The 26,732-nt window shown below is 39.9% G+C and overlaps 1 protein-coding gene across 1 annotated transcript; it reads left to right on the forward strand.

Annotated features, from left to right (window-relative positions):
• Positions 1–1,498: 1,498 nt before the first annotated feature.
• Positions 1,499–25,965, forward strand: rxrga (retinoid x receptor, gamma a). Its single transcript, XM_036565310.1, has 10 exons — positions 1,499–1,622; positions 16,226–16,419; positions 19,404–19,542; positions 20,189–20,368; positions 21,976–22,136; positions 22,310–22,439; positions 23,624–23,756; positions 23,942–24,033; positions 24,885–24,990; positions 25,405–25,965. The coding sequence occupies exons 1-10, from the start codon at positions 1,595–1,597 to the stop codon at positions 25,550–25,552; spliced, it is 1,311 nt and encodes a 436-aa protein (XP_036421203.1). The 5' UTR covers positions 1,499–1,594; the 3' UTR covers positions 25,553–25,965.
• Positions 25,966–26,732: the final 767 nt, after the last annotated feature.

Genomic DNA, 26,732 nt, shown 5'->3' on the forward strand with positions numbered 1-26,732 from the left:
TTTTGGCTTTTTGTCACTCTAACCATTCAGTCGACTTTGTTCTCACTGTAAAAGGTTTGTATCCTCTATTCTTGTGAAGGAGGAGACGAAAATGTGACGCTACCAAGAGGACCAATCACAGCTGTTGCAGTCTGCGTCGTCGCAATGTGTAGCTACGTTTCTAGGGAGGTGCGCATTAGGCTACGTCGTAGTGTACAGTGTAGTGTACGGCGTAGGCCAGGATCGGCAACCCAAACGTTAAGAAGAGCCATTTTGTCCTTTCAACAAAAATCAATCCACCTTGGGAGCCACAACAGTTCTACCATCTTGGCAGTAAATATGTCTCAGTCTGTGCTGATGTACCAGTGTAGGAAAAACATAATATAAACGAAAACACAGACTTACTTTGCTCTGCTTTAAGCTTTAGCTCAGCTATAGCCGCTTTTCTCGCATCTCCGGCAGGAAACTTTTCCTCAAAAGTGGAACAGTTTCTTCTAAAATGTCTCTCAGTGTTTGACTTTTTTCAAGTCGCTTCTCATTCGCCAGCTTTTTTCCCGTTCCACCTTAAATGGTGCCTGGCACCAGAATGTAACTACTGCACCATTTAAGGCGGAAAGTGAGAATTCAAGCAAAAAGCTGGTGACTGAGAAGCGACTTCAGCTTCGTGACTTTTTAGTGTTTGACAGTTTCTCATTGCAGATTAAACAGATCAGGAAACCAGCTGGAGTGATTATAAAGGCAAATAAGTCCATTCGTCTCCAAATTATCAATGTTCGTCTTAAATCTTTCTCTTTGCCGTTTCGTTAGCTACTAGCTAGACCAGATTGTTGTCTGCGTTGCTATGGTGACCAGCAGTCTGTGCACCAACCTTCAAGGTTAAAGGGTTAAATATTGTTAAACTGTGTTGAACGATCAGCAGAGCTTTGTTTTACTGTAAAGGAGGATTATTTTATTTTTACCTACAAATCTAATTCTGCTGTGGAGCCACAACAGGACAGTAAAAGAGCCACATGCCGTTCCAGTGCTGCATGTTGCCGACCCCTGGACTTGGGAATGCAGCTACGGTGTACCTATGCTGGACTTACAGTGTGGATTCATCACAGAAGCATAAACTGACCTTTGGAAGAGCCCCAACACCAGACACTTTAAAACCGGGCTGAAAATGTTCGTATTTGAGCAGCTTTCAGCTCGGTTTAAACACTGTTAGCTCCACTGCACTTCTGTCCTGTAATGGCACTTTATTACTTTATTATCCTAATTTTTTTTATTTGATTTTTAATTAATGTTTATTTCTTCTCTTTTGATTCCATCTTCGATTCATGGTTTAATCTTGTTTTTCATTTCTATTCTCCTACACATTTTTCAATTTTTATGTGAACTGTCTTTGTATTGTCTCACTTGTAAAGCACTTTGAATGACCACAGTGTACTGAAGGTGCTGTGTAAATCATCTTGCCCTCCTCTGAGCGTCACTGTGAAAGGCCCTCTGGTGCGTCTGTGCTCTCCCCCCCTGTGTGGGGCCCCTCAGTGCGGGAGATACAGGCTGGAGCTCCACGCTGTTACTGCACTGACACACACACACACACACACACACACACACACTCACTCAGCACCAAATGGATAATAACGACTACCTGCAGCTCGGTGAGTACTTTCATACTTTATTCTCTCAACTGACTCTTTTCTTCGAGCACCTTTTCTCCCCACCGCGCGTCCGTTTGCTTGTTTGTTTGGTCATCTGCGCTCGTGAACTCCTCCAGAGGACTTCGGACCGGACAGCCATAAATCCAGAGGGCTTTAAATCAGCTGTGCGCTCATGTGCGCGGTCAGTTAGCGCTGCTGAAGTGTGCAGGTGACGGTGAAGGGTCAGGGGTCAGCACTTTTACTGCCTTCACCTTATTTATGGCCTTCACAGCCATAACTTTTAGTTTTGCCTCTTTTTCTCTCTGCTTTGATGGGCCGTTTACTTTAGCGTTACCAACCCCGCTGCACGTGCCTGAAACGTGTCTTTCGTATGGAGTTGAAGGGGGAGTCCACCAACTTTTCCAAAATTGAAGCATAATGTAGTCATTGAGATGTAAGTCTCTCAGAGTGGCTTGATGTGAGATGGTTCATCACAGAGAAACTTACTCAGATTTCTTTACAGTGGTGGTGATGGGAACCAGGGGTCAGTGCATATATGGCCATTTTATTCACATTCATCTGAAATGTCCAGTGAACCTACATGTGTCCTCTGAGCCTTTATATGTGATGTTGATGATGGTAAAATAGTGGAAAAATCTGAAAATAATATGTTTTCTTTAGGGACTGTTTTGCCTAACAACAGCCTGCATGTGTCCCTCCACCATGAATGGATTTTAAGGCCAAAATCTTCTCAAAACTGTCATAAAACAGTGGTTCAGACATCAGGCAGTGAATTCATAACCATTTCATGTAATATCTCTCTGTGAGGGAGGTTTTAGAGGTGGACGTCTGGTTCCTGTCGCCAGCACTGTGAACAATTCGGACTGTACGTTTCTCTAGAACAGAGCGTTTCACACCAAACCACTCTGAATGACTCTGTTTACATCTTAACCATTTAATTATGCAGAAATTTCGAAAATTCAATGGAGTTCCCCTTTAACCAATTTGCATTTACACCTGAGATAAATCTGCAGATCAGTTTGTCTGGATTAGGTGAGAAATTGCCAGTAGATGAACGAAGTGCTGGTACAAGAGCGTCCAGATGAATCAATGTATTCGTGGCAATTTTTATCTCTGCACAGATTTTTGTATCTAATCTTTAATGAAAAGCTCTGATCTCATCTACAAATATGCATACTGACCTCAGATGTACACACTGGTTCTTCAGGGGTTCTTTAGTAAAGAACATGGTTCTATATAGAACCAAGAACACTCAAAGAACCCTTTGCATGATTAAATGGTTCTTTGCATGGTGAAATGGTTCTTCAGATTGGTGGAGAGTGTGTTTTATATGGTTCTATATAGCACTAAAAAGGGTTATTCTATTGTTATCGAGCCTGTAACAAAAGAAGAACCCTTGTTTGATGCCATATAGAACACTTTTCAAAAAGGTTCTATATAGAAGCATATTCTCTGTCACTCTGAGGATGCAAAGAACCCTTTAGTTATGCAGAGGGATATTTGAGTGTTCATGGTTCATTTTCTTTACTAAAGATCCCTTGAAGAACCATCATTTTTAAGAGTATATTTTATGACATGGGCCTATTACCTGATAATCTATTACACGGTACACAAACTGCAAAGCACATAATTCCATAAAGAGTCATTTAAAGGATTCATTCGTGATTTGATGTATTTATATTGTCACTGACTATATATATATATATATATATATATATATATATATATATATATCGCTGTTGTTGGAAACCAAACCTTATATCTCCATTTTTGTTGTTTTTCAGTTTTTGGCATAATCTGAAAATGCCTGATGTCCTTTATGTTGTCTGTAAATTTCATGAAGAATGGACCATAAGAAACGGCCCAAAATGAATTGGAAAAAAGTCTGGTTCCATTGACTTACATTAAAAGTACTGTATGTTTTTTCCTTCTCCTGTAAAGTTGCCATTTTGGAGATAGGAGGTTACAGCGATATATCAATATATATATATTCAAAGTAGTAACTTTACAGGAGAGGGCAAAAAACATTTTAACTCAGTGTAATTTAATGTAAAAAACAAAATGTATCCTTAGTATTTTGGCACGTTTCTGCTGGTCCATTCTTCATGAAATCTTCACACAATGTGAAGGACAGCTGTGCTCAAACGATGTAGAAAAATAAAAATAAAAAAGAGAATGATGATTTGTTAAGCAGTGGGTGTAGGCCTACAGCAGTGTAAGTTCATCCTGTAAGCAGTACGCTTATCCTCACGTTCTGTAACACTGCAGACTCATTTCCCTCTCAGCACGGTCAGCAGCAGCACCTGTCTTGAGGAGTTGCAATTTCCTGATCATTACTCAACATAATCATGAGTCACTCAATGTGGACAACTTACGTAAACTTACTACATTCAGTATTTTCCTCTTGATTGCTGAAGGATGACTGTGACGACAAACAGACGTATTCTCAGCCTCAGTCTCTAGTTTCTGTGTATCAGTGTAGCACTGTGTCAGCCTTTAATTAGTCTATAATAAGTGTTTTTCTGGCCACTTTATCAGAATCCTCTCTCTTTTAGCTCCACCCTGCTGGTGTACAGTTAGAGACTGTAGCTCATCTAATGATGTACAGGTTGCGTTAGCCATCCTCTAGACCAGGGTTGGGGAATTCTCTGCTCTAACATATCAACTAAACATGGTAATTAGCTGATGAGCTGAATCAGGTGTACTTGAGTAGGGAAATCACTAAACTTTGACGGAATCCGGCCCTGCAGGTCTTCCCGCCCTGTTCTAGACCTTCATCAGCAGGCAGTTTCTGACCGTAAGGCTGCTGGATATTTTTGGACACTCCACCACCCAACAATTATTTGGTCAACAGCTGTCCTTGTGTCAGAAACTAACCAATAATGAGTTGTGCAAGGTAGGTGTTTCTAATAAAGTGGCCAGTGAGTGGGAATACAAGTTAGGTGTTTCTAATAAAATGGCCAGTTAGTGGAAGTGCAAGGTAGGTGTTTCTAATAAATTGACCAGTTAGTGGAAGTGCAAGGTAGGTGTTTCTAATAAAGTGGCCAGTTAGTGGAAGCACAAGGTAGGTGTTTCCAATAAAGTGGCCAGTTAGTGGAAGTGCAAGGTAGGTGTTTCTAATAAAGTGGCCAGTGAGTGGAAGCACAAGGTAGATGTTTCCAATAAAGTGGCCAGTGAGTGGAAGCACAAGGTAGGTGTTTCCAGTAAAGTGACCTGTTAGTGGAAGTACAAGGTAGGTGGTTGTAATAAAGTCAGTGCTGTACTGCTTGTCATGGTGCGCAGTCTCATGCTGTGGTGCGTTCATTAACGCGTCTTGTTGCATCTCCTCCTTCTGAACCACTCTGCTCTGGTTAATGAGGACACCACTGTGCGGGCTGATGTTCTTGTCATGATCATACTGAGACACTGTGCTTTCTAATGTCAGCCACAGCCGCGAGACCTGCTGACATCTCTGTAATTAATCCCGCAACATCCGTGTCTGCTCACACGGAGCGCGCTCAGATTTATGAGTCACTGCCAGTGGTCCTTTAGCGGACTGGCAGTGCGCTGGTCACTTTATTAAGATAGGCCTCAGATGACATTTTACTGAGCTGATTCCTGTCTTGGTTGTCAAAGTCGCTAGACACACTCCTGAGAATGAGTGTGAGCCATTCATATGGAGATTTTCAGCCAAATTCCTACAAATACACCTTAAAAAAAAGCAAAGCTGCACTGAAAACGTTGCGCATTCAATTTAGTGGTAGTGGGTGGTATTTTTATTTTTTTTACCATATTGGGAAAAACAGAACAGAACATTTTTCCCCAGTACATTTAGCAAATTAACAGTAATTTGTGCACCAAAACGTGCAGAAGTGTTTTCTCTGTTGAGGATATATTAACTTATTTTCACTTAGAAAATTATTGTTATTTGACCAGGGGCGTCCGGACTTTTGCACACAACTGTATACTGTAGCATATTATGCAAATATAATGGCATAATTATGCATGAGTTGTAAAATGAACAACCAGTTGCCTCTTTGTTTGCCTCTTTATTTGATTTATGTTTTGATTTACGTCATTCTGACATAGTATGACATCATCTTGACGCCTTTAGATCTATAATTTAAAGTAGAATTCCACAGTGTTTCTAAGGTGGTGATGGAATGAAGATGTCTGAAGAGTTTAGAGCCTCAGTAAGCTCCCTCACAGAAAGTCATTACACAAAACAGTCTGCAGTTATCTGATTATTCAAATGGTCATGTAAACAGCACACTTGGATCTACAAATCCGATTAAGAAATCTGATAAAGAGGCTGGATTTTAGCTCAGTAATCAGATTTCTCAGTGCATATAAACTCTTACTCTGATTTCTTTCTGATTTCTCAGTCCCATGCGCGAGAACAGACCGGAAATAAGTAAACAGTGTTGCCACGAGACGCAGCAAACCACTTTTGGAGTGACGCTGAAACCAAATACATGCTTGACGAAATGAGGGATTTAAATATTCTTCATCTTCTAGATTATGTATGTTCATATTTTCAGGTAAAGTGGTGCAATGTTCGTTTTAAAAAGCAGCAGCGTGAAGTTTGAGTTTACATCATGTCTTCTGTGAGTTCATTGGCTGGTTGTAAAGCAGAAATCTGATTACTGTCAGACTCATGAAAACCCGGAGTTTCCCCATTATCTAATTACCCATGTTCATGTAAACTTGTGGATCGGATTACTGACAAAATCTGATTTTCTGCAGTGATCGGATTATTAAGTGCATGTAAGCGTACTCAATGATGAATTCACTGCCTGACATCTGAGACATTGTTTTATGATCCATTCATGGTGGAGGGATACATGCAGGGTGTTGTGAGCCAAAATAGTCCCCAAACAAAGCTTATTTTTTCAGATTTATGACTATTTTACCATCATCAGCATTAAATATAAAACTCAGAGGACACAAGTAGGTTCACTGGTGGTTTTGGATAGTAAATAAAATGTCTATATTTGTGTTTTAGACATTGTGAACCCTGGTTCCTATCACCACCACTGTAAAGAAATCAGTCTGTAAGTTTCTCTACAATGAACCATTTCACATCAAACCACTTTGTTTAGTGAATGATTTAAATACAAATCACAATGACTTTACAATACAAAAACTTTAAAAAAATGGGTGGAATTGTCCTACAGATTTAATACAGCAAATGGATAATCGTGACACCCAGAATAAGATAGTGATGTTGTTGCCATGTTATGTGCACTCAGTGGAAAACATGTTGGGCTTTTAAAGACCGAATCATTAAAATGACCTCCCTTATTTTTCCTCATCTCCTGACGTTATTTTTTCCTGGATTCCTGGAGCTGTAATGAACAGAATGAACAGGCTGTTCTTTCTCTCACTCACTTTCTTTCATCCTTACATACTTGTGTGATTGTCCTCTAATCAGCGATAATAATAGCTGCCTGTTAGACACAATTAGTACGTGCTACAGGCATTTGGGCCTTTCTAATTTATTTTCAGCTGCAGAATGGAGTTAAACCTTCTGTCTTTCAGAGGGCTTAGAGTTCTGAATGAAGCAGTAAGCCACGAGAGGTCATGCGTAACTGTGATTTTATCAGGGGCGAAATTCAGTAAATAAGAAATTATCGGTTATTATTAATAATAATGTTTTGTCACTGCGGTCATTTTCTCAGATAATAATGAAAATATCCTAATATAACAGTGTGTAATGCAGAAACCTTTTATGTAGCTTTTGTTCACCACATTACCTCCACAATGCTAGTTTCCACTAGTGCCTCTGTGCAGTTTCCTGTGTTATATTAGCATCTCGCTAATAGTTGCCACACATTCATTTTCCAACACTGGGTCTCTACTTAAGGCAGATTTAACAAAAAAAAACATTCTTTACTTCTTATTTTGCTGTTTTACAGTGAATCCTTCAGTAAATACTTTCAGCCTGTGCAGCCTGTTTAGACTGCTGTCTTTTAGCCTGTTTAGCCTGCTGTCTTTCAGGCTGTTTAGCCTGTTTAGCCTGCTAACCTTCAGGCTGTTTAGCCTGTTTAGACTGCTATCTTTCAGCCTGTTTAGCCTGTTTAGACTGCTATCTTTCAGGCTGTTTAGCCTGCTATTTTACAGGCTGTTTAGCCTGTTTAGACTGCTGTCTTATAGCCTGTTTAGCCTGCTATCTTTCAGGCTGTTTAGCCTGTTTAGCCTGCTGTCTTTCAGGCTGTTTAGCCTGCTATTCTTTAGCCTGTTTAGACTGCTATCCTTCAGGCTGTTTAGCCTGTTTAGACTGCTGTCTTTTAGCCTGTTTAGTCTGCTATCCTTTAGCCTGTTTAGACTGCTGTCTTATAGCCTGTTTAGCCTGCTATCTTTCAGGCTGTTTAGCCTGTTTAGACTGCTATCTTTCAGGCTGTTTAGCCTGCTATTCTTTAGCCTGTTTAGACTGCTGTCTTTTAGCCTGTTTAGCCTGCTATCCTACAGGCTGTTTAGCCTGTTTAGACTGCTGTCTGTTAGCCTGTTTAGCCTGCTATCCTACAGGCTGTTTAGCCTGTTTAGACTGCTGTCTTTTAGCCTGTTTAGCCTGCTATCTTCCAGACTGTTTAGCCTGCTGTCTTTCAGCCTGTGTAGCCTGTTTAGCCTGCTAACCTTCAGGCTGTGTAGCCTGTTTAGACTGCTGTCTTTTAGCCTGTTTAGCCTGCTATCTTTCAGCCTGTGTAGCCTGTTTAGACTGCTGTCTTTTAGCCTGTTTAGCCTGCTATCTTCCAGACTGTTTAGCCTGTTTAGCCTGCTGTCTTTTAGCCTGTTTAGCCTGCTATCTTTCAGGCTGTTTAGCCTGTTTAGCCTGCTATCTTTCAGCCTGTTTAGCCTGTTTAGCCTGTTTAGCCTGCTATCTTTCAGGCTATTTAGGCTGCTATCCTTCAGGCTGTTTAGCCTGTTTAGCCTGCTGTCTTTCAGGCTGTTTAACCTGTTTAGCCTGCTAACCTTCAGGCTGTTTAGCCTGTTTAGCCTGCTATCTTTCAGCCTGTTTAGACTGCTATCTTTCAGGCTGTTTAGCCTGCTATCCTTCAGGCTGTTTAGCCTGTTTAGACTGCTGTCTTTTAGCCTGTTTAGATTGCTGTCTTTCAGGCTGTTTAGCCTGCTATCCTACAGGCTGTTTAGCCTGTTTAGACTGCTGTCTTTTAGCCTGTTTAGTCTGCTATCCTTTAGCCTGTTTAGACCGCTGTCTTATAGTCTGTTTAGCCTGCTATCTTTCAGGCTGTTTAGCCTGTTTAGACTGCTGTCTTTTAGCCTGTTTAGCCTGCTATCTTCCAGACTGTTTAGCCTGTTTAGACTGCTGTCTTTTAGCCTGTTTAGCCTGCTGTCTTTCAGGCTGTTTAGCCTGTTTAGCCTGCTATCTTCCAGGCTGTTTAGGCTGCTATCCTTCAGGCTGTTTAGCCTGTTTAGACTGCTGTCTTTTAGCCTGTTTAGATTGCTATCTTTCAGGCTGTTTAGCCTGTTTAGATTGCTACCTTTCAGGCTGTTTAGCCTGTTTAGCCTGCTATCCTTCAGGCTGTTTAGCCTGCTATCCTTTAGCCTGTTTACTGTCTTTTAGCCTGTTTAGGCTGCTGTCTTTTAGCCTGTTTAGCCTAGAACATAGAACCTTAAACACTCAAAGAACCCTTTGCATGATTAAAGGGTTCTTTGCATCATGAAAGCGTTCTTCAGATTGATTCAAAATATACATGATTGTGCTGTAGACAGTTCTATATAGAACCTTTTTGAAAAGGGTTCTATATAGGACCCGAAAGGATTCTGCTATTGTTACAAGGTCAAGCTTGTATTAATATAAGAACACTTTTTGGTGCTATATAGAACGCTTCTCAAAACGGTTCTGTATCGAACCATCTACAACATATTCTCCCTCAATCTGAAGAACGCTTTCATGATGCAGAGACCCCTTAATCATGCACAGGGTTCTTTGAGTGTTCATGGTTCTATATAGACCCATTTACTTTACTAAATTACCACAAGCCATCTTTTTAAGAGTGTAGTGGATGGAAACATGACTTGTTTCGCTTTTTTCTGCTGAAATTTCATAAATGCACATAACATTTACAAAACATTTGAATGGAAACCCAGCTAATGAAATAAGAAAATTACAGCATCATCTCCAGAGCTTCATACAACAAGCATGACGATTCTGTTAAACAAAATTAAAGCGTAAACTACACATAAGTATATTTTTTTATTTCATAGAAACCAATAGGCCTTCTGTACAGAGTTTAAAGGCTCTGCAGGTTCCCCTCCGCTGTGGTGTTTATCTGAGAGAAAGAGATGAGGACTGAGCACTGTTTGGGATTTTTCACAGGACTCGTTTGAGAACAGTGTCACCAGCTCATCTCCAGATGTGACCTTTGACCGTTGACACCAGTTTAGGTCAACAGGTCAGCAGCAGGCTGGCAGATCTTTCAGCAGAGGCCGGTTAGAGTCACAGTCTGAGAAGCTCTTCGTGGACTATTGTAAATGCGAAAAGCTTTCCACTCTACATGAGCAAAGTCAGTAAACAGAGTATAGAGTAGGTCTCTTTTATGCAGTCGTTTGGATTCATTCAGTTCACTTCAGGTCAGCTCAGTTCAGCCCTGAGGACGTCTCTGGTGCGACTGTATTTAGTTACAGTGTTTAATATGCTTTTTAGATTGATTTACAACAGAATTCCCACAGTTCTCACACCCAGAGAGCTTCTTCCGCTGTTGCAGTTGTCTGTGTTTAATGTTCGAGCCTAAAGCAGCAGCCGTACTAGATATTTGCAGTTTGCACTGACTTGTGAAGTGGGTGCACTTGGCAAGCTAGCTGCTTATTACTGCTACTGAGCACTGATTGGTTAGCATTACTGCTACTGAGTGCTGATTGGTTAGCATTACTGATACTGCGCGCTGATTGGTTAGCATTACTGATACTGAGCGCTGATTGGTTAGCATTACTGCTACTGAGTGCTGTTTGGTCAGCATTACTGCTACTGAGTGCTGATTGGTTAGCATTACTGATACTGAGCGCTGATTGGTTAGCATTACTGCTACTGAGTGCTGATTGGTTAGCATTACTGCTGCTGAGTGCTGATTGTTTAGCATTACTGCTGCTGAGCGCTGATTGGTTAGCATTACTGCTAATGAGAGCTGATTGTTTAGCATTACTGCTAATGAGAGCTGATTGGTTGGCAGTACTGCTACTGAGTGCTGATTGGTTGGCGTTACTGCTATTGAGTGCTGATTGGTTGGCGTTACTGCTATTGAGTGCTAATTAGTTAATATTACTGCTACTGAGTGCTGATTGGTTAGCATTACTGCTAATGAGAGCTGATTGGTTGGCATTACTGCTACTGAAAGCTGATTGGTTGGCATTACTGCTATTGAGTGCTGATTGGTTGGCATTACTGCTACCAAGTACCGGTCTGAAGGTGTTGAAAATTTATGCAAGCAGCATTTTTCAGTATTTAATTTTGCTGACAAATATTGAAGTCTGACTTTAAAAATTTACTTTAAGGGCAGAGAGAGAGAGAGAGAGAGAGAGAGAGAGAGAGAGAGAGAGAGAGAGAGATTTTGCATGCTCAGTCTTTGGATCGCCAATATTCTCATTTGAAATGTGACACCTACAAAGTGTATTAATATCATGAAGAGTTTGCTGGCAAAAGCAGGAGAACTGATCTGTCTTAGAGTTTATATGTGAATCAAATCTCGAGCGTTCCTCACACTGGAAAAGCGCAGTGTACCTCACGCAGTCTCTCACCATGCTCGGTGAGTACAGACTTGATTTGATGGCTTTATGTAGCTTGTTATTTCGAAACGTAGGCACTGCTGACAGTGAACATGCCAATGTAGGCTGACTGTATGTTACCTGTATCTGTGTAATAGAGATGTGTTAGACTGCATGTTTAGCTTCCTATATTTCAGAATTAAGCTTCTTTATGCAAATGCATGCAGAACGGGGAGGGGTTTGTGCAGTAGTGGTCGACTAGTAAGTTAATCCATCTGCTACAAGGTACAAATCAAAAATTTTCTGCTAATTTTAGTGCGCAATTTCTATGTATTTCCTGAGTTTAACATAATGGAAAAATAAATGTCATAACGTTTTCACAGGCCAGATTTCATGTGTTAATTTTTCCCAATATGTTAAAGCGCATAAACTGCTTAGTAACAAGTAGCTGATTGGATGGCATCCCATTATGACATCATCTTATTCATTTATTTTTACCAGTTGTTTGATTTTTTTCTCATGTTTCTTCTTAAATGGTTCATTAAATGGGTCGTGGGAAACCATGTCACACAGTTTTCAGGGCTTAAAAAGATGCTTAAAATATTAGGCACAGCTCCAAAAGTCAGTATCTACATTTACACAGTTGACCTAAGATGAAATGACACTTTTCCCTTATGATTCTCTGATTTTTCTTTTTTTTATCCTGTTTTATATTCGCTCTGCTTCTGTAAAACAGCTCTTCACAAAACCAATTTTCAACATTTGAGAAATCATTTTTAATGTAAGACAATATTTTTAAGAGGTTTAACTTAGGAATTTGTGTAAAACAGATTCATGTTTACTTTTTATATCATTAACGTTACACTACTTTTAAGAAACATGTATTTTATTAAAATATTAATTTGTCACAGATTTTGGTCTCTGGTGTTATCAGGACTCATATTATGCTTTAACACAGTATTTTCAGCTCTATTAAACTGCTTCTTTGGGTTTGTTACACCATATTCACAACACCAGTGACTGTAAAATATGTTTGAAATTTAAAAACAGATCCACCTGAATTCCCACTCCAAATGGAGAGTGACCCATATATGCTTTAATATGTCGTGCTGGTCCAAGAGGGATGGTATTATTCCCAGTGAAGCTTTACTGTACATTATTATCACCACTCCAGGATAGACACAGGCTTATGTGCTGTATATAATATGCTGTACTTTTGCATTGTTGTTGTTCTTTAAAAGCCTTTGCAGTATCAGGTTCTGGCCTCAGCGGTTCCTCTGAAGCTCTTTAAATGGGCCGTGTGAGTGTTTGCATGTATAAAGGCGAGTTGAGCAGGTTCCTTCCTCTGCACTGCTGGAGGAGAACGTGCTGTATGGTTGACCTACACCAGGCATGTTCAGTTCAGCTCTGGAGGGTCGGCACAGTTTGGTGTTTTCCCTGTTTAAACTCACCCACACTCTTAAAAAAGGTTCTTCAATAGTTCTTTAGTAAAGAACATGGTTTTATATGGATATGATGGTTTTATATGTTCTGTAGATGGTTCTATATAGAACCTTTTCAGAGAAGTGTTCTATTTAGCACCCAAAATCGATCTTTTATAGTTATGACGTCAAGCTTGTAACAACAGAAGAACTCCTCTGGGTGCTATATAGAACCCTTTTCAAAATGGTTCTAGATTTCCATTTGCAGCACATTCTCTATCAATCTGAAGAACGCTTTCACGATTTCACCGTTGCTTTCAGTAAAGAACCCTTAAAGAGACAAGTGTGTACTACAGTCTTTAAAAGATGGTTCTGCAAGGGTTCTTTTGTAAAGACAGTGGTTCCATACAGAACCCTGAACACTCAAAGAACCATTTCATGATTAGATGGTTCTTTGCATGGTGATAGGGTTCTATATAGAACCATCTACAGCACATTCTCCATTAATTTGAAGAACCTTTTTGAAAATGGTCTCATGAAGCAACAAAACTTGATCTGTTATTACAAGCTTGATATTGTAACAAGGGCAAAACTCTTTTTGGTGCTATATAGAACCACTTTCAGAAAGGTTCCCCTTTAAGCTCTGGGCAGTCGATGGTGCACTGTACACCCTGCTGTCCCTCAAATTCCACTTACACTGCAGAACTACTGACTTAGGCATGTTTAAGTGGGGAAACCTCCAAACTCTGGACACCCCTGACCTACACTGTGAAAGGTGAACCTGATGTTGGCCTGTAGTCGTTCCTGTGATCTGGCAAAGATGCCAACCTGTAACATCAGAGAGTGTGCAGACGCTGCCAACCTGATACCCCACACGCTCCGCTCAAGCACAGGCTCATCTCCAGACTTCCAGAAGACAGCTGGATGGGGCCTGCAGGAGCTTCTCCAAGGGAACAGCTGGCGGTTAAACCCTTACAAATCTAGAGTGATCACTTTCTTTTGCTATTTACATTAAACAGTTATTTGAATGTAGACACATAATCAGTCATCTACAAAAAATGTTTCTTCAAGGATTTTTTTGTAAAGAAAATGGTTCTATATAGAACCGTGAAGACTCAAAGAACCCTTTGCATGATTAAAGGGTTCTTTGCATCATAAAAGTATTCTTCAGATTAATGGAGAATGTGCTTTAGATCATTCTATATAGCACCAAAAAGGGTTCTTCTATTATGCCAAGCTTGACATTGCAACAGTAGAACAACCCTTTTGGGTGCTATACAAACCCCCTTTCAAAAAGGTGATATATATATAACCATCTGAAATCTGAAGAACCTTTTCATGATGCAAAAAACCCTTTAATCATGCAAAAGGTTCTTTGAGTGTTCATGGTTCTATATAGAACCTTTTTCTTTACTAAAGAACTCTTGAAAGACTACCATTAACTGGTTTGTGTCTGCACTTTTCTACTTGTCTATAAGCAAAAAGTGAACAAAAACATGGGAAAAATTGAAGAATGTTTTTCTTCTGTGCCACAAATGGCGACTCAAGTCAGCGACTCTGACTCATTTACATTTATGGCACTTGGCAGACGCTCTTATCGAGGCGAAGGTAGTGTTAGGAGTCTTGCCCAAGGACGCTTATAGATATAGTGTAGGGTGCTTACCCAGGCGGGGATTGATACAGCATAGAAGGCAGAGGTGTTACGCACTACAGTACACCAACCACATCGAGTTGCTCATGTTGACTCACTCATGACTCGACTTAAACGACACACAACTTGACCCTGAGACCTTCGATTTGCAAATTATTAGGCAGGCAACAACAATGTACACAACCGGACCACCAACATTAATGCGATAAATGAATAAAACCGTTTGTTTTTGTAGTATTGCTAGTCATGCCTAGTCATTCCTTCAGTGCCATTGTCCTGCAGCTTGAAGTGGTGTCAGGTTTCATTACAGCTTCAAACAAGCCTTTCATTAAAGAACCTTCAGTCCAGTGGACAGAACAAGGTGTGGATGCAAAACTTCAAACAGTTAGCAAGTATGCTAGTTTGAGGGATAGCTGTTATAGCCAAAGGCCTTTAAAGGAAACTCTGTTCACTCTACGGTCAGCTATTTGCAGCCAAGATGGCCACTGAATGCCAGCTTTCCCCACTCACGGCTGAAACAGCAAGTTGATTGGCTGTTTCTCTTGAAAGGCGGGACTTTCTCCACAAACAGAGGCCATTTTGAGCATCATGAGGTTCCAGTTCATATTTCAACCAGTGATCAGTCTCCTCCTTTAAAACATCTCTGTTATACCTCAAGTTGAGAGTTAATCTAGCGGATGCTTTATCAAATTACAGATGCTGTCCCTTTAAAACTTCAGCTGAATTAGCTAGTTTGATATCTAGCTAGCAGATCTGCTGTACAAACTACAGACTAACCAGTCGTTTCATGTTGTTTTGCTTTTTTTCATTTAACACCACATTTAGCGCTTCAGTTCTGTCTATGAGACTGAAAGCTTTTCTGTTATAAGAAGTTTTATTGAGCCTGACAGGGTTTAGTAGGTTTACTTTTGGTCAGTGAATACACTGCAGCTAATAACAACACTAAAACTAAAATTCTCTACTAAAGACTCGAGACTCGACTCATACTTGCATGAATCTATTTGTGAATTTCTCCACTTGTTTCGATGAGCTACGAGTGAGAAATACTTCACATAAAATTACATTCTTTTGTAATTGCATTTTGCAGACACACAACGACTTTTCAATATAGTTGTGTTTATGTTTCTTTTTTTATCATGTGGTTAAGATTGGATGTGTTGATCCCCCCTAAACCTCTATTTGCATTCTGACTGGATGCAGTGTGTGGACAGCAGTGATGACCCATGACAGTTAGAGCTAGGCCTTCAGTTCAGGCCACAAATGAAAATACTTGGTCAAAAAAGAGGAAAGCACGTCTCTGATTACGCTGTTTTCTGCTTACGCCCCTTTGAGATTCAAGAGATTCAAAAATCCACATTGGATCATTTTCTGTTGGGTGGTTCAAACATGTAACCCTTTTGTTTTCAACCAAAATTTAACAATTAATTGAAGTCAAGTCAAGAGGCTTTTATTGTCATTCCATCTATGCACAAGTACACAGTGGAGCGAAATTACGTTCCTCCAGGAACAACACGGTGCAACATGGAACAAAATAAGACAGTACAAAGTGCAAATATGCAGACGTGAGTGTGCAAAACATTAAACTAGAAACAACACAATAAATATGATACGATAATTAATTAATAAGTGTTGCTACAACACATGCAGAGTTTAAATGCAACAAGCAGAATGATTTTATTAAATAAAAAACTATAAATTACACACATATTTCTTTTATTTCACTTAAATCATCAGTTCTTCTCTGAAGACCTAGAAGTCCCTGAGCTTTCCCCACTGGTGGACTGTGACCCCACTGACCTCTCTCTCTCTCTCTCCCTCTGTTCTGATTGCAGGTTCCTCAGTGCAGCTCAATCACAATCACCTGAGGCCTCCCCCCTGCCAGCGCCCTATCATCTCCATGGTAACCCATCACCATCCGTCCGTCATCAGTGGCCTGTCATCCCCCTTCTCAGTCATCACGTCCTCTTCACTGAGCTCCCCCGTGTCCTCCATGTCCAGCACACCCAGCATGGGCTACAGTCCACAGGTGAAACACTCACAGGGCCTCCAGCTTTCACAGTTCTTTATATAGATCAATAGTAAGACTTATTTGCTTTTGTGAGGGACACATTTAACTCCTTATTCATAGTAATTGACTGCGTCATTAAGAAAACCATGCTGCCATGTTGGGAGGTGAGCTGTAACTCTGACTGTGCTCTGTTAGAGCTTGTCCTGTCACTGGTACTGCAGCTACAGCCCTGCAGGTGGATAAAAACCAAACAAAATAGACCTGAATGACAACAAAAAAGATATGCAGAATCTTTAGATGCGTCTTCAGAAAACACTTCGAGGAGGAGATTAGCCGGATTGGTGGACTGGATCTGTATGGCCTGCAGATCTCCAGGGTTCAGAACAATCCAGTCCATCAGATTTTACAAAAACTAAAAATATGGCTGTATAAAGCTCTTAAATAGTAAACTCACACATATATAAACTGAAGTCAGCTTCTTATTCGCAAACTTCTCACCTGATTTTTCCGCTCCACCTTAAATGGTGCTGCAGTTACACTGAGGTGCCTTAAATGTGGAGCGAAAGTTGGCGAATATGAAGCCAACATCAGCTTACCTCCATAAATGCATTAATTTACTTTAATAAATGCATTAATTCACCTCAATAAATGCACTAATTTATCTTAATAAATGATCCTTCATCAAAAAAATACCTCAAACCTTCTCTTGGAGGTGTTTAATGAGCAGCTAACGAGCAGCACAGCAGAGCAGCTGTTGATCGCGTCTCACTAACTGATCTAATGCTGCGTCCCAAACCACACACTTCTGTACTTCACCAACTACACTAATGAGTGCACATCTAATTGTATATGCGCTATTTTTACACACTATTTAGTGGGATAGAATGTGCTTTGGGATGAAGACCTAGTGACACAGAGGGAAACCTCAGCCATTTGGGTTTCAGCTTTCATTTGCTATCAGCAACAAATCAAAGTAAATCAAGGCAATATATCAAACATAGCAGTTAATACGCTTTAAAAATGACATTTTAAAAAGTGGTTAAAAAATGTTTTACTTTTTTTTTGGATTTGTTATGGCTTTGTTATCTCGTTACAAACAGACACAACACTGCTGAATGAACTTGAAGTTGGCTTGACAAAATCGTTGCTATGAAATCCCAGGTGCTTTCTAAGGTGTTGCTATGGTATCCCAGGTAGTTGCTAAGATGTTGATGGGTCACTGTTATGGTATTCCAGGTGGTTGCTAAGATGTTGTGGTATCCAGGGTGTCACTGTGCTGTGGCTGTGGAATACCAGGTGGTTGCTAAGGTGTTGCTATGGTATCCCATGTGTTTGCTAAGGTGTTGCTACGCCATTGTTATGGTATCCCAGGTGGTTGCTAAGATGTTGTGGTATCCAGGGAGGTTGTTAAGGTGTCGCTGTGCTATGGCTATGGAATCCCAGGTGGTTGCTAAGGTGTTGCTAGACTGTTGCTGTTATCCCAGGTGGTTGCTATGGTGTGGCTATGGTATCCCATGTGGTTGCTAAGGTGTTGCTATGCCATTGTTATTGTATCCCAGGTGGTTGCTAAGATGTTGTGGTATCCAGGGGGTTGTTAAGGTGTCGCTGTGCTGTGGCTATGGAATCCTGAGTGGTTGCTAAGGTGTTGCTAGGCTGTTGCTGTTATCCCAGGTGGTTGCTAAGGTGTTGCTGGGCTGTTGCTATGGTATCCCAGGAGGAAATGTAGGGCTCATGTTTAAAATATCCTCCCATTTATGTTAAGTCAAGGGTACTCATTGGGTATTAATAGTGAGTTTGTCTTCCTTTAATGTAACAGCCTCTACTCCTCAGGGAAGGCTTTACACTAGATGTTGGAACATTGCTGTGAGATTTTGATTGCTGTCAGCCACAAGAGCATTAGTGAGGTCAGGGACTGATGTTGGATGATTAGTTCTGGATCACTACAACTCAAAGGTATTAGATAAAGGTCAATCACTTCAGAGCACAGTGCTCGGGGGCTTTATTAACCCTCTAGTCTATGCTTTTCTAAGAGATTGTACAAGCTGTGTGTGCATAGTTGAACACTTACGTCAGCAGTGGGTGCACCTTAAAGCTGAATTCACTCATTAGAAGGGCTATCTGGACGCTTTCAGAAATACAGTGTACTAGTTAGCCTTCTGCTGTTGACCACTGTGTGCGACTGGGATTCTCTCTCACCTCTGAATCATTTACTGCCCTCTACTGGTTCAGAGTGGAGTTACACAAAGCACTCAGAAGAGCAAAGCTTGTCCGATAATCCAGGATATCTTATTTTGTGAAGCAAAAAAAAACTATTAAGTAGTTGAATTGGGGAAAAACATTCAGGAGGGATGGTGGGTACATCTCAGTACCTTTAGTCAGGGAACATAACTGTACCATAATCCACTGAAATGATATGTTCTAAGCTGTACTGACTCCACACACCCCGTCTCGTCTCCAGGCTTTTATTTTACTGCTCTGTTTTAAAACATTCGGTTATGAAAAGGTACAAATACGAACTTTTCACCTGGAAAAACTTATTTAAGGTTCACCATCAGACCTTAAAACCACTGTTGTACCTTTGAGGGAACATTTACACTGTTCGTACCTTCATGAACAAAAAATGTACCTGCACAGAACCTTTATTTCTAAGTGTAGTGTAATTGAGTCTTTTCAAACAATATAAAGTAATTAAATACTAAGAAAATAAGGTGAAATTTGTTATTTTACCTTTACTGGTCAACACTGGTTAACATAGGCGACCTGTGTTAGTGTTAGTTTTGCCATTTTTGAAAATGTACCCTCATCATTTCAAATGTCCAATATACTGAACATTTTTCCCAGGTATTCTAGCTCTATAGAAGCAGGCACATCACCACACTCACTGTTATGTGAAAGGGAGATGGCAGAGTTTCAGAGGGGACTGGCATTACCTTATATCCCTCAAATTGAGCCCTGTTTATATTTACTCCTAATGCCTGCCTGTCATGTCCCTCCTGCTGCAGATGAGCTCCCTGAACGGCTCAGAGGACGTGAAGCCTCCTCTCAGTCTGAGCAGCAGCAGCAGGAGCAGCAGCTTCCAGTGCATCAGTCCAGGCTCCCTGTCCAAACACATCTGCTCCATCTGTGGAGATCGCTCCTCAGGTAACCTCAGCATCACTCATAATCACATCCGTCTAATACAGTCAATCCTGGTCCTGGAGTCTCCTTCACCTGCAGGGTTCGGTGTTTTCCAGCTCTAACACAGGGGTTCACAAACTTTTTCATGCCAGGACCCACAATGTAGAGGTAGCGTTTGGCTTGGAACCCACCGAATGTGCCAATGGGCAAGTTTTACTCAACAAGGCTGCAGTAACACGTCAATTAAATTTGACAGCTGACTGAATTACAATGAAGCAACGTAACTGACTCAGCTTTACTCAGTTCCAAGCAATTGTTAAGTATCATCAACAAAAGAAAACTGATTAAATTTCATTTAGTGTTGTGATGAGTCCAACTCTAACCTACCCACATAAGCATGAAGTCAGTCAATGTTAAAGTTAACTACCACAACCCTGCAGACATGAAAGGTACTTATAACTTTATTTCTGCTGCCTTCTCTGACTACAGCCCTGCTGTTGAGCAAGAATTTGAAGCTTTCCATTGATTATTTGATTTGGAATTTAAATTCCTTACCACTCATCTTTCCACTGATGGCCCTGGTTCTAATAATGATAAAAACAGTTTATGGTTGCAAAAAGTATATAATTATTTTTTCTTCTTCTGTCTTCTCTGATGTGGCTCTGTGCAGGAAAGCACTACGGTGTGTTCAGCTGTGAGGGCTGTAAGGGCTTCTTCAAGAGAACAGTGCGGAAAGACCTGACGTACATGTGCCGGGACAGTAAAGAGTGTCTGATAGATAAACGGCAGAGGAACCGCTGTCAGTACTGCCGCTATCAGAAGTGTCTGGCTATGGGCATGAAGAGAGAAGGTGAGGCTTCAGCAGACACAGCAGCACTGAATTGATGCGAGCTTTTAGAAAATATGATGTCACTGCAATTTAATCACCTCAAAACTACACCTTGAATCCATATATATATGTTGCTGCTGTCGGAACAAAACCTCATGGAGACAAAAATCTCTATTTTTGTCGGTACATGCAGTCTAACGCAGCAAACACAGTAAGAAATCACTTCAAACTTCTTCTTACAAACTCGCATGAAGATTTTTCGGTAACACTTTACTGTAGGGCGCTGTTCATAAGGCTACGTGACACCTACATAAGGTTGTCATGACAAATGTCATATCCCTACATAACTGTTCATAAATGCATATTACAACAGGCATCATCTGTCATAAAGGCTACTTTAGCTGACTTTGATCAAAATTGGCCTTTATAACAAATGACGCGTTTTGGAATAAACGTTTATAAAAACTTATGGAGGACTAAGTTATCATGACAAGCTTATGTAGGTGTCATGTAGCCTTATGAACAGCACCCTACAGTAAAGTGTTACCGATTACATGTAAGTACTCAAAAGAAAAACTTACCAACATGTCGCTGCTGTCGGAGAGAGAGAGAGAGAAATAGTAAAACTCTGACCAGAGTGCTATGTAGGCACATGTATATAGACTTCAATTACAGTTAAAAAGTTCATACAGGCCAAAAAAATAAATAAAAAATATTGACATATGCAAAGAAGCCAGTAGACAGGTCAGCTTCCTGCTTCCCTTTTTAGTATGTAATTAAGGTGGAACTGAACTTATTCTGTGCATTTCATTCTATTATTCTGACTCTAACTGATCATGTACTTTATGCATCTGCATCATTATGTATCATTTTAGCAAATATTTAAGTATATCACAAAAGATCACACAGACAGCCATAAATTCTAGGACACACACACACACTGTGTTGCCAGCAATAAAGAACAGATTTGCATAGTTGGATTAAGTATATCAATATGGTTCATTGCAGTGTATGAAAAAAATCAATATTTAGATGTGCAATATTCAGTACTGTGCAAAAGTCGGAGACCATTCATTTATTTCATTTAATTTCCAGTCAAAGCTGGAAGCTGGTTGATCATTTTCTGAAGTAATCAAACCCATTCAGTGATGTTGAGGTCTGGACTCTGGGGTGGTCAGTCCATTGTTCAGCTTCTTTGTTTGATGTGTCCGTCTCCTTTTCTCAGTGAGGTTCTTCTTGACAGCTACACATCCTTTCAGACCCACAGTGCTGAGTCATCTTCTCACAGTGGAAGGATGGACAGAAACACCTGTGGATGTTTTCAGATCTGAAGCAGCTTGATTTTCTCCTCTCTCTCAAAGATGAAAGCTTTAAGTGCTGTTTATCTGATGGGGGCAGTTTTGGTGTCTACCAGGTCTTCCAGGTGGTTGTTAGGAGTCTCATTTATTCTGTAGCTCTTAATAATTTTTTTAAGTCCAGTTTTGGAAAGACTTATTTATCTCTTTCTCTTCATTATGCAAGTGGATTATCTTTAACTGGAAACTAAATAAATGAGGGGTAGTCTCTGACTTTTGCACAGTCGAGTACGGATTGTGCAGTGTAGGTTTTTAATGTGTGTGTTTTTGCAGCTGTGCAGGAAGAGAGGCAGCGGGGTCGAGAGAAGAGTGATAATGAGGTTGACTCAAGCAGCACTTTAAATGAAGACATGCCAGTGGAGAAAATTCTAGATGCTGAATTATCTGTGGAGCCAAAAACAGAGGCCTACATGCAGTCTAACGCAGCAAACACAGTAAGAAATCACTTCAAACTTCTTCTTACAAACTCGCATGAAGATTTTTCTTTACTTCTTTACCATTTTACCAACATATCGCTGCTGTCGGATCAACTTAAACTCTATGTGTATTATATAGTTACTGTCTTCGTTCCTGTTTTCTGATGTGAACGTACCCCCATCTCTGACAGACCAATGACCCTGTTACCAACATCTGCCAGGCGGCCGATAAACAGCTGTTCACTCTGGTGGAGTGGGCCAAGCGCATCCCGCATTTCTCTCAGTTACCTCTGGATGACCAGGTCATCCTCCTAAGAGCAGGTCAGTGTATATATTGTGTGTACAGTGTATGTATGTTGTTTATACAGTACTGTGCAAAAGTTTTAGGCATCTGAGAACACTAGAATTAAAAAAGCTGTTTATCTGGGCAATAAGAGGTTATTTGCTCAGTCAAATCCTAATATAACAATGAATACTAATAACATTAATATAGTTTATAATATTAATATAGTTTATAATATAGTAATTTTAATGTATGTCAAAGTATTTGTTTAACCATTTCCAAACCTTTACTTTTTTCCTTGTGTCCAGTATAATGTGTGGTTATCATTCACTTAAGAATACTTGTGAAAGCTGGGGGCGTCCAGTAAAATCTAGAACCAAACTTTGTTCTTCAAACTAGCTCACAAGATATCAACTTTTTTTTTTATTGTTATTTTTTACTGTATTTATGTTTATTTGCATTTATTATGATTATATATGGTATTTTTACTTAAATAATGTGCTATATGTAAATATATATATATACATATATATATACACATTCCAAAACCGTGGCCATTAATATTGAGTTGCCCCCCATAACAGCCTCCACTCTTCTGGAAAGCTTCCCACAAGATTTTGGAGTGTATCTCTGGAAATTTGTGTCCGTTTGGTCAAAAGATTTGTGAGGTCAGACACTGATGTTAGATGAGAGGGTCTGACTCGCAGTCTCTTTTCTAGTTCATCCCAAAGGTGTTCAGTGGGGTTGAGGTCAGGACTCTGTGCAGGCCATTGGAGTTCCCCCACACCAAACTACTCAAACCATGTCTTTATGGAGCTCACTTTGTACACAGGGGCTCAGTCATGCTGGAACTGGAAAGGCTCTTCCCCAAACTGCTGCCACAAAGTGGGAAGCATATAATTGTCTAAAATGTCTTTGTGTGCTGCAGCATTAACATCACCTTTAACTGGAACTAAGGGGCCCAAACCCTGAAAAACAGCCCCAGCCCATTATCCCTCCTCCACCAAACTTTACTGTTGGCACTATGCATTTCAGTAGGTAGCGCTCTCCTGGCATCTGCCAAACAAGCAGTGACAGACAATTCCACGGTGGTGGAATAAACCAGATGTTGAAGATTTTCAGAAATGTGCACTAGAAATTAGGCTTCATTGGTTACAGTAGCAGTAGTAGTACAGCATGTATTCATAAGAATAATAATGCAGTGCTTTGTCTGTGTGTCCAGGCTGGAATGAGCTGCTGATTGCCTCGTTCTCTCATCGCTCTGTGGCAGTAAAGGATGGTATTCTGCTGGCCACCGGCCTGCATGTCCACCGCAGCAGTGCCCACAGTGCAGGAGTGGGCTCCATCTTCGACAGGTCTGACCTCCGATTTTAATTCAGCTCAATTCATACTTGCTTATTTCTTCAATCTGTTCAGATTCAGTTTCAGATTATTTAAAAAAAATTGTACATAAAAACTGAACATAAACAATAAAACCATATTGAGGGCAGTTTGAGGTTGTGAGTTGTTTGATTTTGTCTGATTGGCGGCTGATCTGCAGGGTGCTGTCTGAGCTGGTGTCTAAAATGAAGGACATGCAGATGGATAAGACAGAGCTGGGCTGCCTTAGAGCCATCATACTCTTCAACCCAGGTAACTGTAACTAGAACATCCATTAAACTGTTATATATGCTAAAACGATTAGTATACTGATACTGTAATCACGATACACTCTGTATTTCAGTCACACAATGTAGAACTATTTATCCTATTTACATGTTTACATTTTATATTTAATGAATGTCATTACCTTTTAAATTTACTGAATAGTGTATTAGTTACTGAGTCATTTATAGTAGTTATTGAATAATTCACATTAGTTTCTAAGTAATTTTAATATTTTATAATAATACTTAATATTTAATATTTTATAATAATTTATATAATTAATAGCAGAAACTGTGTGATTTATTGTAGTTAGTGAATAATTCTTTGTAGTTACTGAGTCGTTTATAGTAGATACTGAATCATTAGAGTATGTACTGAATAGTTTATAGAAGTTACTGAATAATTCTTAGTAGTTACTGAATAATTAATAGTGGATACTGAATAATGTGTGGCAGATAATGAGTAGTTCATAGTAGATACCGAATAATTTATGGTAAATACTGACTAATTCATAATAGTTACTGAATCATTCATAGTAGATACAGAATCATTTATAGTAGATACTGAATCATTCATAGTAGATACTGAATCATTCATAGTAGTTATTGAATAATTCATAGTAGCTACTGAATAATTCATAGTAGATACTTAATTATTCGTAGTAGGTACCAAATCAGTCATAGTACATACTGAATCATTCATAGTAGATACTGAATAATTCATAATAGGTACTGAATCATTTATAGTAGTTACTGAATAATTCATAGTAGATACTGAATAATTCGGAATAGATAATGTTTGTAATAGAAGATAAAGATGTTAATTTTGGTCCACAGATGCCAAAGGCTTGTCCATTCCATCTGAGGTGGAGGCGCTGAGGGAAAAGGTTTACGCCTCGCTGGAGTCCTACACCAAACACAAATACCCTCATCAGCCTGGCAGGTGAGACCCAACACGAACCCTAAAGCTCTGTTTTATTCATACAGCAGCCTGTGACTGGAATACGAGCCGTTACCCCGAGACAAAATGAGGATTTATTTTCAACTTCAAAGTAGATGAGAGAGTGTCTACAAAGCGGTTGTGTGTATGTTTTGCCCAAACGACAGCCAGTGAGTTAAATGGCTATTAACACCAACAGAACTCCCTCAGTCCCTGTTTGATCCTCTTTTTTCACCGACTTGCATTTAATGTCTGGAGCAGTTTTACTGCACATGTGCTTGCAGCGTTTACTGTGATGAAGATGAAGACTTCATGAGCAGACAGACAGGACTGACTCTGTTTGGCTCTCGTAGTTGTGTTTATCAGTTTACTTCTTTTTGCGCAGACATTGGTAAATGTTTGTTTTCTGGTCTGCAGGTTTGCTAAGCTGCTGCTGAGGCTTCCTGCTCTTCGCTCCATCGGCCTGAAGTGCCTGGAGCATTTGTTCTTCTTCAAGCTCATCGGAGACACACCCATCGACACGTTCCTCATGGAGATGCTTGAAACTCCTCACCAAATCACATGACCCCAGCCGTGCCCCTGTAAATACCCCCCCTGCACAAACTCACCCCAGCGTAACGTACTCGTTCTTCTTTTGTACTACAGTGTGAATAAAAGATTTGTATTAGTACTGCTAATACGTGTACATATCGACCCAAAACCTTTGTAAAAATGATCATAAAACATGACATGTTGTTGTTTTCAAAGGAAAACTGTGTTAAAGTAAGTTGTAGTGCATTAGAAGCTTTTATTTTTTGGTACAAAGCTTTGACCTTATATGGCGCCACCTATGTAACACAGTGGAGAATTATTCTATTCATTGTATAAAACAGTCACTGCCATCACATGTTTATGCTAACATGTATTTTATAGAGCACTATGGAAATAAAAAAGTTTTAAACTGCTTTATGCTGTATTTAGTTTGTTTATCAGGCGTAAGTATTTGAGGAGTGGGATTATTGGTAATGTTTCAATATGGGTGACAGTATAATGTCCTTGTAATGTTCCTAGTAAGCTTTATGAAGCCGCTAATTAACTGACTGCTCATTATTTATTTACTAAGCAACAGTAAAAGCACTATTATTTCTGTATTACATATCATAATCCAGGGGTGCAGGAAGTATGGGCGCTGGGGAGGCAGCAGCACCCCCAGATTTCAGTATTGTTTAACTGCAAGAATAGCAGAAAATGAATAAAAGAACAGAACGTTAAAGCACAGCAAGTACCCTTGTGTGCTTTTTGTTGGGTGAAGTTTGAATTTTTGTTTTGTGCTATTTATATAATGTTCAAAAATTGCAGTTGCTGAAGTGGGATAATATTGTTTTAAACATAAAAAAAACATTTTCAACAAACATAATAATCTCCCGCTCCACAGTGGGCCCTCGTTGTTGGTTTATTACATTTCACAGCCATGCTGTTGTAGCACATGCAGAATGTGGCTTGGCATTGTCATGTTGAAAAAAGTCCTTGAAATCCTTGAAAAGGTCTGAAAATGTCTAAAATACAGCAATTTCACTTCAAAATGTGTATAGATCTTTCAGTTAAATGTGTTTTCACAGATTTGTGGGTTTATTTACGCACTAATAACTGCCCCTCATAGAATGACAGACTCTGGCTTTTGAACTTACGCTAGTAACAATCTGGATGGTCCTTTTCTACTTTGGCACGGAGAACACAACTTCCATTATTTACAAAATAATCTGGAA

The sequence above is a fragment of the Colossoma macropomum genome, unplaced genomic scaffold, assembly GCF_904425465.1.
Source record: "Colossoma macropomum unplaced genomic scaffold, Colossoma_macropomum, whole genome shotgun sequence".
Lineage (NCBI taxonomy): Eukaryota > Metazoa > Chordata > Actinopteri > Characiformes > Serrasalmidae > Colossoma > Colossoma macropomum.